Source organism: Nannobrachium achirus (genome assembly GCF_963921795.1).
Source record: "Nannobrachium achirus genome assembly, chromosome: 16".
Classification (NCBI taxonomy): Eukaryota; Metazoa; Chordata; class Actinopteri; order Myctophiformes; family Myctophidae; genus Nannobrachium; species Nannobrachium achirus.
Window position 1 is genome coordinate 62,491,932 of NC_137823.1, and position 13,647 is coordinate 62,505,578.

General features: G+C 44.8%; 1 protein-coding gene across 3 annotated transcripts in view; it reads right to left on the minus strand.

The window, feature by feature from the left end:
- Positions 1-13,647, minus strand: part of sipa1l1 (signal-induced proliferation-associated 1 like 1) — a gene marked incomplete at its 5' end in the record, with an annotated part of 83,915 nt that overhangs the window by 9,401 nt on the left and 60,867 nt on the right. For 2 of the 3 annotated variants that reach the window (XR_013962861.1, XM_080745159.1), the window contains 5 exons: positions 4,372-4,480; positions 5,060-5,209; positions 7,876-8,095; positions 10,579-10,741; positions 11,595-11,837. Coding sequence is in view for 1 of the 3 variants with exons in the window: in XM_080745159.1 (XP_080601285.1) it covers positions 4,372-4,480; positions 5,060-5,209; positions 7,876-8,095; positions 10,579-10,741; positions 11,595-11,837 (885 nt within the window). Of the gene's footprint in view, positions 1-4,371; positions 4,481-5,059; positions 5,210-7,875; positions 8,096-10,578; positions 10,742-11,424; positions 11,838-13,647 lie in introns of those variants that run through there. The other variant, XR_013962862.1, reaches the window with a different exon arrangement.

The following is a 13,647-nucleotide window of genomic DNA, read 5'->3' on the forward strand; positions in this document are numbered from 1 at the left end:
AAACAAACAGTTTAGTGACCTTCCTCTGCAGGCCTACGTGACCCTCACTGTGAAAACAAACAGTTTAGTGACCTTCCTCTCCAGGCCTACGTGACCCTCACTGTGAAAACAAACAGTTTAGTGACCTTCCTCTCCAGGCCTACGTGACCCTCACTGTGAAAACAAACAGCTTAGTGACCTTCCTCTCCAGGCCTACGTGACCCTCACTGTGAAAACAAACACAGTTTAGTGACCTTCCTCTCCAGGCCTACGTGACCCTCACTGTGAAAACAAACAGTTTAGTGACCTTCCTCTCCAGGCCTACGTGACCCTCACTGTGAAAACAAACAGTTTAGTGACCTTCCTCTCCAGGCCTACGTGACCCTCGCTGTGAAAACAAACAGTTTAGTGACCTTCCTCTCCAGGCCTACGTGACCCTCACTGTGAAAACAAACAGTTTAGTGACCTTCCTCTCCAGGCCTACGTGACCCTCGCTGTGAAAACAAACAGTTTAGTGACCTTCCTCTCCAGGCCTACGTGACCCTCGCTGTGAAAACAAACAGCTTAGTGACCTTCCTCTCCAGGCCTACGTGACCCTCGCTGTGAAAACAAACAGTTTAGTGACCTTCCTCTCCAAGCCTACGTGACCCTCACTGTGAAAACAAACAGTTTAGTGACCTTCCTCTCCAAGCCTACGTGACCCTCACTGTGAAAACAAACAGTTTAGTGACCTTCCTCTACAGGCCTACGTGACCCTCACTGTGAAAACAAACAGTTTAGTGACCTTCCTCTCCATGCCTACGTGACCCTCACTGTGAAAACAAACAGTTTAGTGACCTTCCTCTCCAAGCCTACGTGACCCTCACTGTGAAAACAAACAGTTTAGTGACCTTCCTCTCCAGGCCTACGTGACCCTCACTGTGAAAACAAACAGTTTAGTGACCTTCCTCTCCAAGCCTACGTGACCCTCACTGTGAAAACAAACAGTTTAGTGACCTTCCTCTCCAGGCCTACGTGACCCTCACTGTGAAAACAAACAGCTTAGTGACCTTCCTCTCCAGGCCTACGTGACCCTCACTGTGAAAACAAACACAGTTTAGTGACCTTCCTCTCCAGGCCTACGTGACCCTCACTGTGAAAACAAACACAGTTTAGTGACCTTCCTCTCCAAGCCTACGTGACCCTCACTGTGAAAACAAACAGTTTAGTGACCTTCCTCTCCAGGCCTACGTGACCCTCGCTGTGAAAACAAACACAGTTTAGTGACCTTCCTCACCAGGCCTACGTGACCCTCACTGTGAAAACAAACAGTTTAGTGACCTTCCTCTCCAGGCCTACGTGACCCTCACTGTGAAAACAAACAGTTTAGTGACCTTCCTCTCCAGGCCTACGTGACCCTCGCTGTGAAAACAAACAGTTTAGTGACCTTCCTCTCCAGGCCTACGTGACCCTCACTGTGAAAACAAACAGTTTAGTGACCTTCCTCTCCAGGCCTACGTGACCCTCGCTGTGAAAACAAACAGTTTAGTGACCTTCCTCTCCAGGCCTACGTGACCCTCGCTGTGAAAACAAACAGCTTAGTGACCTTCCTCTCCAGGCCTACGTGACCCTCGCTGTGAAAACAAACAGTTTAGTGACCTTCCTCTCCAAGCCTACGTGACCCTCACTGTGAAAACAAACAGTTTAGTGACCTTCCTCTCCAAGCCTACGTGACCCTCACTGTGAAAACAAACAGTTTAGTGACCTTCCTCTACAGGCCTACGTGACCCTCACTGTGAAAACAAACAGTTTAGTGACCTTCCTCTCCATGCCTACGTGACCCTCACTGTGAAAACAAACAGTTTAGTGACCTTCCTCTACAGGCCTACGTGACCCTCACTGTGAAAACAAACAGTTTAGTGACCTTCCTCTCCATGCCTACGTGACCCTCACTGTGAAAACAAACAGTTTAGTGACCTTCCTCTCCAGGCCTACGTGACCCTCACTGTGAAAACAAACAGTTTAGTGACCTTCCTCTCCAAGCCTACGTGACCCTCACTGTGAAAACAAACAGTTTAGTGACCTTCCTCTCCAAGCCTACGTGACCCTCGCTGTGAAAACAAACAGTTTAGTGACCTTCCTCTCCAAGCCTACGTGACCCTCACTGTGAAAACAAACAGTTTAGTGACCTTCCTCTACAGGCCTACGTGACCCTCACTGTGAAAACAAACACAGTTTAGTGACCTTCCTCTCCAGGCCTACGTGACCCTCACTGTGAAAACAAACAGTTTAGTGACCTTGCGCTCCAGGCCTACGTGACCCTCGCTGTGAAAACAAACAAAGACTGTTCACCTGACCAGGATCTGACCAAGATCCACTAGTATGGATGGAATTGCTTAAAGGACCAGGTCACCTCTGGGACAACCAGATCTTATTTTATTGTTGTGTGGGTCACGATCAACACAATCCTGAATAATCTTTTGTGTTCAATCTGTGTTTTTAGATATGTTAGTATTTCAGCATGCTACAACTGGTCATATGATGCATTTTGCATCATATGACCAGTTGTAGCATGCTGAAATCGGCTGAAATACTAAAATATCAAAAAAAAAAAAAAACAGATTAAACACAAAAAATAACTCAGGATTGTGTTGATCGTGTCCCACACAACAATAAAATAAGATCTGGTTGTCCCAGAGGTGACCTGGTACTTTAACATATATTTGAATTACATTGTTAACCGTGATATTATCAAAGATGAATATCAAACATATCAAAAGGAAATGCATGTACTGATGTACCGTATTAAGCTGGACCAGAATCAGGGATAAAACATATCACTTCCGTACGAAATTCATCACCAGAGGAGGGATATGATGCATGGTTATATTGGCTGCAGTATGTCAGACATATCTTGGTGACATGTACATTACATTACAGATGAGTCTGCACTATTCACATGCTCTCAAAGTGGCCTCCCAACGATCTGATCAGTGTAAAGTAATGATCCAAAGGTGTTTTACAAGCCTGTAAAAACCCACCTTGAAGTTGTTTCATTAAAAGTGTGTAACTTGTTGCCAAGCAGAATTACAGCCTTCAAGCAAGCCAACATCTTTCATGCGCCCCTCATTATTATAGCAATATTCATATTAATAGATAGTGCCCCTCATTATTATAGCAATATTCATATTAATAGATAGTGCCCCTCATTATTATAGCAATATTCATATTAATAGATAGTAATATTCATATTAATAGATAGTGCCCTCTGGGGTATTAATATTCATATTAATAGATAGTGCCCTCTGGGGTATTAATATTCATATTAATAGATAGTGCCCTCTGGGGTATTAACGTGATATTAACCCATTAAGACCAGGAACGCATTATTTTAAGCTTTAACTATTCATAAATAGCAGATAAACAAGTTCACAGTGCAGCACTGAGCTTGTAGATCACAGTGCAGCACTGAGCTTGTAGATCACAGTGCAGCACTGAGCTTGTAGATCACAGTGCAGCACTGAGCTTGTAGATCACAGTGCAGCACTGAGCTTGTAGATCACAGTGCAGCACTGAGCTTGTAGATCACAGTGCAGCACTGAGCTTGTAGATCACAGTGCAGCACTGAGCTTGTAGATCACAGTGCAGCACTGAGCTTGTAGATCACAGTGCAGCACTGAGCTTGTAGATCACAGTGCAGCACTGAGCTTGTAGATATGCACATTTTTTTTAAATCGTGACAATTTGTGCAAGTCTTTGAATATTTTGACCCGTCTTTTTAAATCCCTCTAGGGTTTTTGAAAAACTCATGTGGTTCGCAAACTTTTTCATGTCAAGGACCCCCAAAATTACATGTATTTGGCCGCAGACCCCCCCTCTCAAAATATGTTGTTCCAGGGACCCCCCAGAAGCAAAATTCTAGTTACAAACGTTCGCTTTAAAAATACACATATTCAAAGATTTGCACACATTTTCCCGACTTTTCAAAAATAGCAGATATACAAGCTGTGAGCTTGTATATCTGCTATTTTTCAATTAGCCCTATTCATGGCCCGCCCACTCAGCATCCTCCTGGTGCTGAAGTCACGTTTTAAAGGGTAAAACCCTGCTAAAAGCCCATAGAGTTAACACAGAAATCGCAAATGTAATGCAATTTCCGAATAGTAAAGTATAAAATACGGCTAGCATGATCAAGAACACAAGATAGTAAAAGGCACAAAGCATTATAATTTACTTTACCGTTCGAAATAATGATTTGTTGGCTTTAAGTCCTGCTATTTCTGTATTAATTTCCCCTGCAAAACGTCAGCACCAGGAAGTTGCTGAGAAATTTGCTGAGTGGGCGGGCCGTGAATAGGGCTTATAGCTAAAGTATATAGAATTATTCCAAGGTTAAATGTGTGTGTGAGTTACCTGGAAGAGGGTCTGGACAGGGCCCCAGACTGCAGATCCATGTGGGGCTGTTGAGGACTGGACGCTCCGCTGCCTCGGTGGTTGGGCTCAAACACAAAGCTCCTCTGGCCTGGGGAACAAGAGGCCAGGGCCAAAGGTCAAAGGTGAGACAACATGCAGAGCCAATCACCTGCTTTAAAAGCCTGATGTATGTCACAACAACGAGGCATTGTGAGCTTGTCCTGCTAGCGTAAAGTACCGCGCGGTATGTGTGTTTGTGTCTGCTTCTCACGGGACTGAACTCCCAGGTGGGTCCCCAAATGATGTTGGGGGTTTCCCCGATGATTAGGTTAATGTGCAACATTGTTTTCTCACTCAATGGTAAACAAACCATTTTCAATATTGAACTGTGTCATTAATATACCTTAGAGGAGTTGTGTGGAAATAGAAAAAGGTTCCCCCCCTTCTGTGTTGCCTAGAAGTGGAAGATTGATTTTGGGCTTTGTATTGTAAAGTACAACGGTGTGATGTCATCAAGTTGTACTTTACAATACAAACCCCAAAATCAATCCTCCAGTTCTAGGCAACACAGAAGGGGGGGAACTTTTACAGCTCCAAGTGCTCGTCAGGGTGGGGGGGGTCCCCAGTTCAAATCATGATTATTTTTGGGGTTGAGAACCGCTGCGTTAGTGTAGGTGTGTGTGCTCACTCTCAAAGGTACTGGCCACATCCACCAGGTGTGTCCAGTCCAGGGGGCTGTCCCTTTCTGATGGTGGGAGGGGCATCAGGTCCTGGGGGAGGGGCCCGCGGTGGCGCTCCACCAGGTCAAACAACGAGGTGTCCGATGCAGAAAGGTCACCTGCAGACAAAGAGGGAGAAGGTCACTTAGTAGGGGTGTACTGATATAGTAACTGAATCGACAAATCTAATTTAATTTGCAATGATCTATAATATATCATTTGCTAAAGCAAACCAATGAAAAATATTAACAAGAGCTCATGACTAAATATTAACTACATTGGATCCATCAGAACACCTTTATCCATTTCCTGAAAATTAAGGTTTTGGACATACAAGGTTTCCATCCGACAAGGACAATATCCTTGAATAGTTGTTTCTAGCCCAGGAGTTCCCATTCTGCTCCATACCAAGGACCCCACATAGCCATATAGTCTCTGGCTGAGACCTCCTATTGTGAAATGGCTTTATAAAAAAAAAACATTATCAACATTATTGTTCATCATTCCTCTCTCTACCAATCGGCCCCCCACTGTTCTAGCTCACAACCACCCAGTGAATGAGAGGTGTTTCCTACTACCTCCTGTTCTAGCTCACAACCACCCAGTGAATGAGAGGTATTTCTTACTACCTCACAACCACCCAGTGAATGAGAGGTGTTTCCTACTACCTCACAACCACCCAGTGAATGAGAGGTGTTTCCTACTACCTCCTGTTCTAGCTCACAACCACCCAGTGAATGAGAGGTGTTTCTTACTACCTCCACATACTTTCCTCTAGTTCCTATTATACCTACAACCAAGAGGTGGCAGCAGAGATACAGCAACAAGCCATATCTGTGGCAGTCATACAGAGGACAGTGAAACACAGATCACCGCCCCCCCCCCCCCCCCCCCCTCCAATCCACAGCAAATCATCAGATGCATCCCACGCTCGCATCATCACCACAGCTCACTTCACACTCAGCCCACTCCATTAAATCCATTGGACAAAGCCAAGCATCTTTCTCAATTCTTTTTTTTTTTTAATAGTTTTTATCCCACGATTTTGCAACCCATTTTCACCCAGTGCAAATTGCCTATGTAATCCTGGGCTCTGCTCTCCCTCTGCCGCACCTGGTGAGACAACGGACTGACCTCATGCTTCCTTCAATGCATGAGTAGTCCAAGTTGTTTCTTTTCACCTGACAGGGGGGATTTCCCCGGGATGGACGTAGCGCGTGGAAGGAACACGTTATTCCAACCAGTTCCTTTCCCCTCCATCAGGCGCCCCGGATGGCCAGGGGAAGGCATTATTGAGACCAGCCTTACTGCATGTTTTTGTGAGGGTATCAACCCTAGGAGACACGGGGAGAACATGCAAACTCCACACAGAAAGGCCCTATCGCCGACCCCACCTAGGGTGTGGGCGCTGATGACGCAGAGGGAGAAACACACCCCCAGCACCCACAGCGCCCCACGGCGGGAATCGAACCCAGGACCTTCTAACTGTGAGGCGAAGCGCTAACCACTGCGCCACCGGGCCCCCATGTTTCTGTAGCAGCTTGATGTACAAGTACATCCCATGAATATGACGCTTTGTCACAGGGACCCCCAATCCAACCTTTGATGCTACAGTAAGTACCAAACAGGGAGACATTGGGTGCCATTTTTATAGTCTTTGGCATGACGAGGCGGAGGATTGTTGGAGGACAGCAAGGCCACTGAGTTGCTGTTTAAAGAGCAGTGGTTGCCTTTAATATGGCACCCGGGGAGCGATTACGGTTCTCTCATTTTTCTTTTCTTTACATATCTACTGCATAGTACTGTGTTCTATTAAGCCCTTTGCACACAGGCGCGTTTAGCCGCACGGATAAAACGGACAATATATTTTTTTTAAAAGAAAACAATGATTCTCTACGACCTCATGCACACCGGCTCCGAATTAGCCGTGCGACGAGTGGCTGCCGCCGTGCGTTTGTTTTTTCTCGATCGAACCCAGTTCGATTCGTGCGTCTTGTCGCATGCGGTAAAAAACTAATCCCTCCTTTTATGACAGCTTTTTGGATCCGCAGCGCCGATTCCGCACAGCATTGCACACCAAATCCAATGCGTTTTATTCATGCCGCAAACGAAAAAAACGCAACTGTCCTGTGTGCAAAGGGCTTTAGTCTGTCATTCAATGTTATATGAGATACTTAAATGGTTTCCTGTGGAAATAAGCTTAGTCTTTTCATGGATCTCCTTTTAGTAGACCTTGTACCAGTGAACTGTACCGTCATGAAACTGTACCTTTTCCTATGCAAACTCCTAATAAAGTATTCAATCAATCAATCAATCAATTGCTCAGAGACTCTACGACACGTAAGACTAGGTGAAATTGTGGGGATGAACCAGTGACTCTCTACGTCTATCTAGACCATTTCCCAAACAGTGGGTCAGGACTGATTTGTGGGTCACAGATTAATTTTTCTGGGTCACGACGACTCAAGGAAAAATCCCATTTCCTTTTCCTTCATAAAAAGAAAACATATATTTTTTTAAATAATCCTTTTTAAAATAGTTGTACACATTTTAAAACAAACAAACAGATCTAAGAAATTCCATAAATAAATTAAAAATAAATAAGTAGTAGTGAAAATAGCCGATCTACAAGCGACAAGCGATGCGTCGTGCTCTTGCAGATCTGCTATTTTCACTAGCTTGAGTCCCCGGGCAAACATCTAATCTCTCTTTCGAGTCTGGACCTGACAGGTTTGGGGACCACTGGTCCCTCCTTCCCCCCCCCCCCCCCCCCCCCCCGTCGCACCGTGCAGCTTGACGCCCAGCTTGTAGGAGGGTCTGCGGAGGGGCACGCCGCGGGTGGTGGGCGAGCGCGGCACTGTGGAGCAGCTGAACAGCACGTCGCCCGGGTCGCCCACCGAGTCGCTGAGGGAGGGCAGCCGCTGGCCACGGTAGATGCTCTCGTCGGACAGCGTGCGGTGCAGGGAGCGGCGGCGGCTGCTGGGGGGACGGCCTGACGGAGAGGACTGGGAGGGACAGAGGAGGAGGACACATGGAGCACAGGACAGAAGGAATGGGTTTGGGTTGTGTTCAGAACATGTCCTTGTTTAACACATTAAGAACTGAAGACCATTCTACAAATGCCTTTTGAATCAGTAGTTCTCACACTACAATACTAAAATAGCTTGTACAGTACGTATATATATATATATATATAAATTTTATATATATATATATATATATATATATATATATATTATTTTTTAATAGCCAATAGCCGATCTACAAGCTAGCTCACAACACGTTGCGGTGTGACTCTTTGGGTGCGTTCAGAAATGCGCACCGTGTGTGTGCTCAGTGTAGTGAGTGCAGTGGGCGTGCAGGGACGTTGAGAGTGCATTCAGTGTGGCTTATTTAAGAACGACCAGATAAGAGGCAACTGTGTGCTTTTTCAGTCGGAAAACGTTCTTAAAAGCAGCAGCTGCTAACGCAACGTTGCTATTGATTGAGGTAATTTAATTCATAACTTTGGCCTACCTGCTGTTAGTTTACACGTTGATGCGTGTAACAATAAAGCCCAAAGGACCAATAAAGCAGCAAATGGTGCATTTTGTTATCATTGTGGGCTCGCCTATAAGGCGAGCACACTTTAGATATTGTCATTATTTATCTATCAGTCAGTCAACAGTAGACGGGAACTTCGGTTCCTTTCTACTCCTACATACTTAGTGAGAAAATGAAAATAAAAACATCAATGTGTTCAGCCTACAGTGGCGACGTGTGCTATTATTTTATACAGCAATCGGCCAAATGGTGGCGCTGTAGGAAGCCTTCGAAAGTGCGAACTTTGAACAGGTATAGCTCATGCTCTGTTATACGTACAGCCATGAAACCTGTATACACTTATGCGTCTCCTCATGCCGAACAACTTTTACCCTCTAACTTTTGACCTCTGACCTTTAGGTCTCCCACAATTCGGAATTATATGAAAAACAGTAAAAATCTATCTCCTCCTGGGATTTTCGCGTCAAGTGCACACAACTTTTTTCACATGAACTTTGGACCAATACGGTCAAACTGTCTGGTCGGATTTCTTTTAAAGTGAAATATATTTTTTTAATAATTCAATCAATAGTGCGGTTTTATGCAAATTATTCTTCGGCCTCTAAATCATACATGCAAAGTTACACGTTCATGGCATTTGGCAAAGATGTGGAGGGTTAGTCAAAGTATCACTGAAACCAATTTTATTCCAATCGGCCAAAGGGGGGCGCTATACGAAGCGTCTGAAAATTCAAACTTCAAACGGGCATAAGTCATGACTCGTTTCGTTTGAAGACATGCAACTTGTTACACGCGTGCTTTGACTCAAGCGGAAGACATCTGTGTCGTTGTTAAGTAAGCTCCGCCCTTCGATTTTCCGCCACGTTGAGCAGTTTGTAAAACGCGTAAACCCGCTTTTATTCTGGAATTTTCGCGTCACGTGCACAAAACTTTTTTTACGTGAACTTTGGACCGATATCTAAAGATCTGTCAGATCGGATTTTAAATAATTCAAACAATATTGCATTTTTATGCAAATTATTCTTCTGCCTCTAAAACATACAAGCAAAGTCACATTTTCATGACAAAATAGTGTAGAGGGTTAGTTCAAATATCACTGAAACCAATCTTACCCCAAATGGCCAAAGGGGGGCGCTATATAATTTTGAGCAGTTTGTAAAACGCTTAAACCCGTTTTTATTCTAGGATTTTTTTTTGCAATTTGCATGAAACATTCTACACGCAATCTAAGGACCTTTATCTAACATGCCTATGAAGTGCACACAAAACAATTATAAAATAATAATAATAAATATAGCTGCAAGCAGCGATAAAGTGTCCAAAGCCAAAAACACCTCAAATCATGAACACAGCCTGGGATGTGCGTGAAATCTTGCAAGCACATTCCCAATAGGTCAAGGAACAGATACCAACCTTCTCACATTGGCCTGTTATAGCGCCACCAGCGGGTCAACTTTTGCACAACACATTTTTGGAACAAAATGGACCAATCTTTGACGTCAGTAACGTCAAAGAGAGCACTGCCTGCGATCTTGACATTTTGTGCTTTTATAGCCATTGTTTTCTGGCTTGAAGCGAGCCCACAATTGTTTCGAAGGAACAATATTTTTCTAGTTTCCTACGCCATTGTTCACAGCTGAGAAGTCACAGCTGTGCGAGACACCTCATTGAAAACCAACCAATCAAAACACTGCGTCGACGCACCACACTGCCAAACCCCATCTTCTGAGTAGGGTCGCTCAGTGCGTGCACTCAGCACATCGGTGCGCCGCGCACTGGATTTCCGAACGACAACGCACCAAGTGCACAGAATAAACGAACGACAACATGGCACACCAGTGCGTTGAGTGTGCATTTCCGAACGCACCCTTTGTGAGCTTTGTGTTATTTTATTCAGCTTTTGTTGGAATAGGGTATTTTTTATTCTAAAACATTTATTTATTACCTTGTCTTTGTGATTGCGTGGAGGTGGTGGGCTGTCTGAGTGTCTCTTCATGTCCTCCTCCATGGTGGACTGGGCGTGGGGCTGAGGGGAGTGCATGTCCCTCAGAGAGGGCCTGGGAGCCGGGGCCGGAACACCATCACCTCCACCCTCCCCTGGAGACTTCCTAACAAACACACACAAGCAGGTAGTTAGCCAACTGCAGACCTAACAGAAGCTTCCTCTACACCAGTGGTTCTCAACCTTTTCAGGCCGTGACCCCCAGAATAATCATATTTTAACTGGGGACCCCCCGACCCTACGAGCACTAAGAGTTGAGCCATACATTTTGTATAACATGGTTCTTATCGTGAAAATAGCAGATCTACGTTGCGAGGCGTTGTGAGCATGTAGATCGGCTATTTTCACAATTTCTACCTCTAACATTTTGACAATTTGTCCAATGTTTAATTTGTCATTAGCCTAGTTCCAGACCCTGAATCGCTAGCCACACCCCTTTACATTATTTGTTTTGGCGAACGAAATGTCAATTCAGGCTGAGTGTCAGGCTAATTTGTCATTTTAGAGGTATTAAAAAGTCCTTAAATTGTCACTTTAGAAATGTGCATAAACCCTCTATACACTTAAACTTCATGTTGATTTGTTTACTGTTGAGTGAGAAAAAAATGTTGCATCAATTTGGGGACCCCCCTGGGGGTCCTGACCCACAGGCTGAGAACCAGTGCTCTACACCAACTTGACATTGTATCCACGCAAGTGATTTTGTGAGTGATGGATGATGACAGGAGTAAAAAGGGTTGATTGATTCATATCATATTTCACCATAATAAAATAAAAATAAACATTCACCTGTCTTGAAAGGATTTTATTTAGTGTAAAATCCACTTCTGCCACAAGAGGGCAGTTAAGTACTACTGCACATAGTAATGGGGATGAGGTGGTTGAGTTGGAGAGGGAGGTTGGTTTTCTTTTCTGTTTTTTTTTTATTTTTCTTTTTTTTTTGCTGACGCCTTCCTTACTTCCGCGTGTCTCCAAAGTCCACCGAGTTGATGGTGGAGCCGGGCTTCCTCCAGCCAATCAGGAACTTGGACTGGGCCCCCTGGCGCGGGTAGAAAGTCTTGGGCCCGGGGGACACCGAGGAGCCGGAGGACGGGGACGTGGCCGAGGAGGAGGACGAGGACTCCTCTCTGGGGGAGCTGTGGCCAGAGTGCCTGGCCGAGGACGAGGACTCCTCTCCTCTGGGGGAGCTGTGGCCAGAGTGCCTGCAGGCGAAGCAGAGAGAGGAGGGGACTGGGATTAGGAGGGGAAGAGGATCACTGACACCATGCCTCCTGCAGAGAAGTGCCTGGACTGGACGGTAACAGATCCTTTCGCCCATTTGGCCGTTCGCCTAAATCTTTTCCACCGGTCTCGTGCTCAACGAGCTGACCACTCGGTTGGGCTGTACTGTACTTCTGTACAAAAGTACAATTTTGAGGTATTTTTCTTTTACTTTACTTGAGTATTTCCAATTTGCAATACTTTCACTTCAACTCCACTAAATCTCGGATCCGAATATTGTACTTTTACTCCACTACATTTATTTAAAAACATAGGTTTTAAATGTTAACGTTTTAACATTATGCCGGATAGACGCCCTGGGCGCGCGGCCAAGCGGGCGAACAGATTGGTATTCGACGGACATGGGCTTGTAATCGATCCCGAGAGCGCTTATGTGTTTCGGTAGAGATTTGATGTTCATTGTAGTTTGTCTCATGGTATGTCTTGGTATGTCTAGTATCAATGACAGGGGTCTTCAATGTTTTCAGGCCAAGGACCCCTTAGTTGAGAGAGAGATGAAGCAGGGACCCCCACAACCTTTTCATATATTCCATATAGTTTCATTTGTTGACAGCACAATCATCAGTGTATTTTGGGATTCATGTCCATATGTGTTTTCAGATATTTAACCACTTGAGCCGTCATTATCTAATAAACTTGACCTTTTACTCTGTACTTAGTGTGCTCTTTTCCCCCTCTACATAAACCTCTTTTGAACCTCTTTTGCCAGTGTGACCCCCTGTTGAAGACCCCTGATCTATGACATATGACATTTTGGCAAGGTTTCAGCCTGATCGGACCCCCAATGGCTACCATCATTACATGCAAGTTACTGTACTAACATATTTCAAAAGATATAAAAAGTGAAAAGATATTTCCAGTGGTACTACATTGGTCTACTTTCTGTGTGTCCAGCGAGTTGTGAGATCAGCTAACAGACCGAGCTAGTGTCATGCAAAGCCACGTCATGAAAATCGGCTTTTCTGCTAAGCTCAGTTTCAAAAATGTATCTTTTGGTACTGTAGGCAGTGGTGTTTTCTAGACTTTTTTTGAGGGCATACTATAATCTATGATCCGCGGCTATTCGTGTGGCCAGGGCAGACGCCAGTGCATAATCATAAACATCAGATACGCTACTTTGAAAGGTTCACGAGGGCAATAAAAAAGAAAAAAATGTTCACAGCATACTCTGTGTACCCCTGTGACAGGTAGAACACTGACTGCAGGCCTGCAACACATTTTGGGTCCTAAACGATAATTCATGAAACTGTGAATAGAATAGTTTTAAGGGGTCTTACTAAAAATGCATCTTTACCACCACTGCAAAATGTCAGAGTGGAGGTTTTGTTAAAAGCACAGTCTCAAGTTTGTGGCAACAGGAAGGAGGGTGTTCAGATAGCTAAACAAATATCCTGGCAGATGTTTTTTTCTTCACTAGCCAGGTGGTCACGAAATGTCAAGACTGACAGGAAAAGAAAGATTCCAGGGATGGGATGGACAACGAGAGTTCATTCCAGAGATATGACTGCAGAAGGATGAGCCTATTAGTTCAACAACTACAGTGAATTCTGTCTGCCAAACACACTGTCTCTTTGTCTCTCTGTTGGCCCATGAGTATTACAGCCCACCCTGGACAGAATGACGTCCAGGTTAATGAAAGCAAAGTGCTGGAAGGATCTGGATGGGTCTGTGGGAGGGGGAGGGGAGGGGGTGGGAGAAGACCCACTGAAGAAAAGGAGGGGTGTTTGGGAT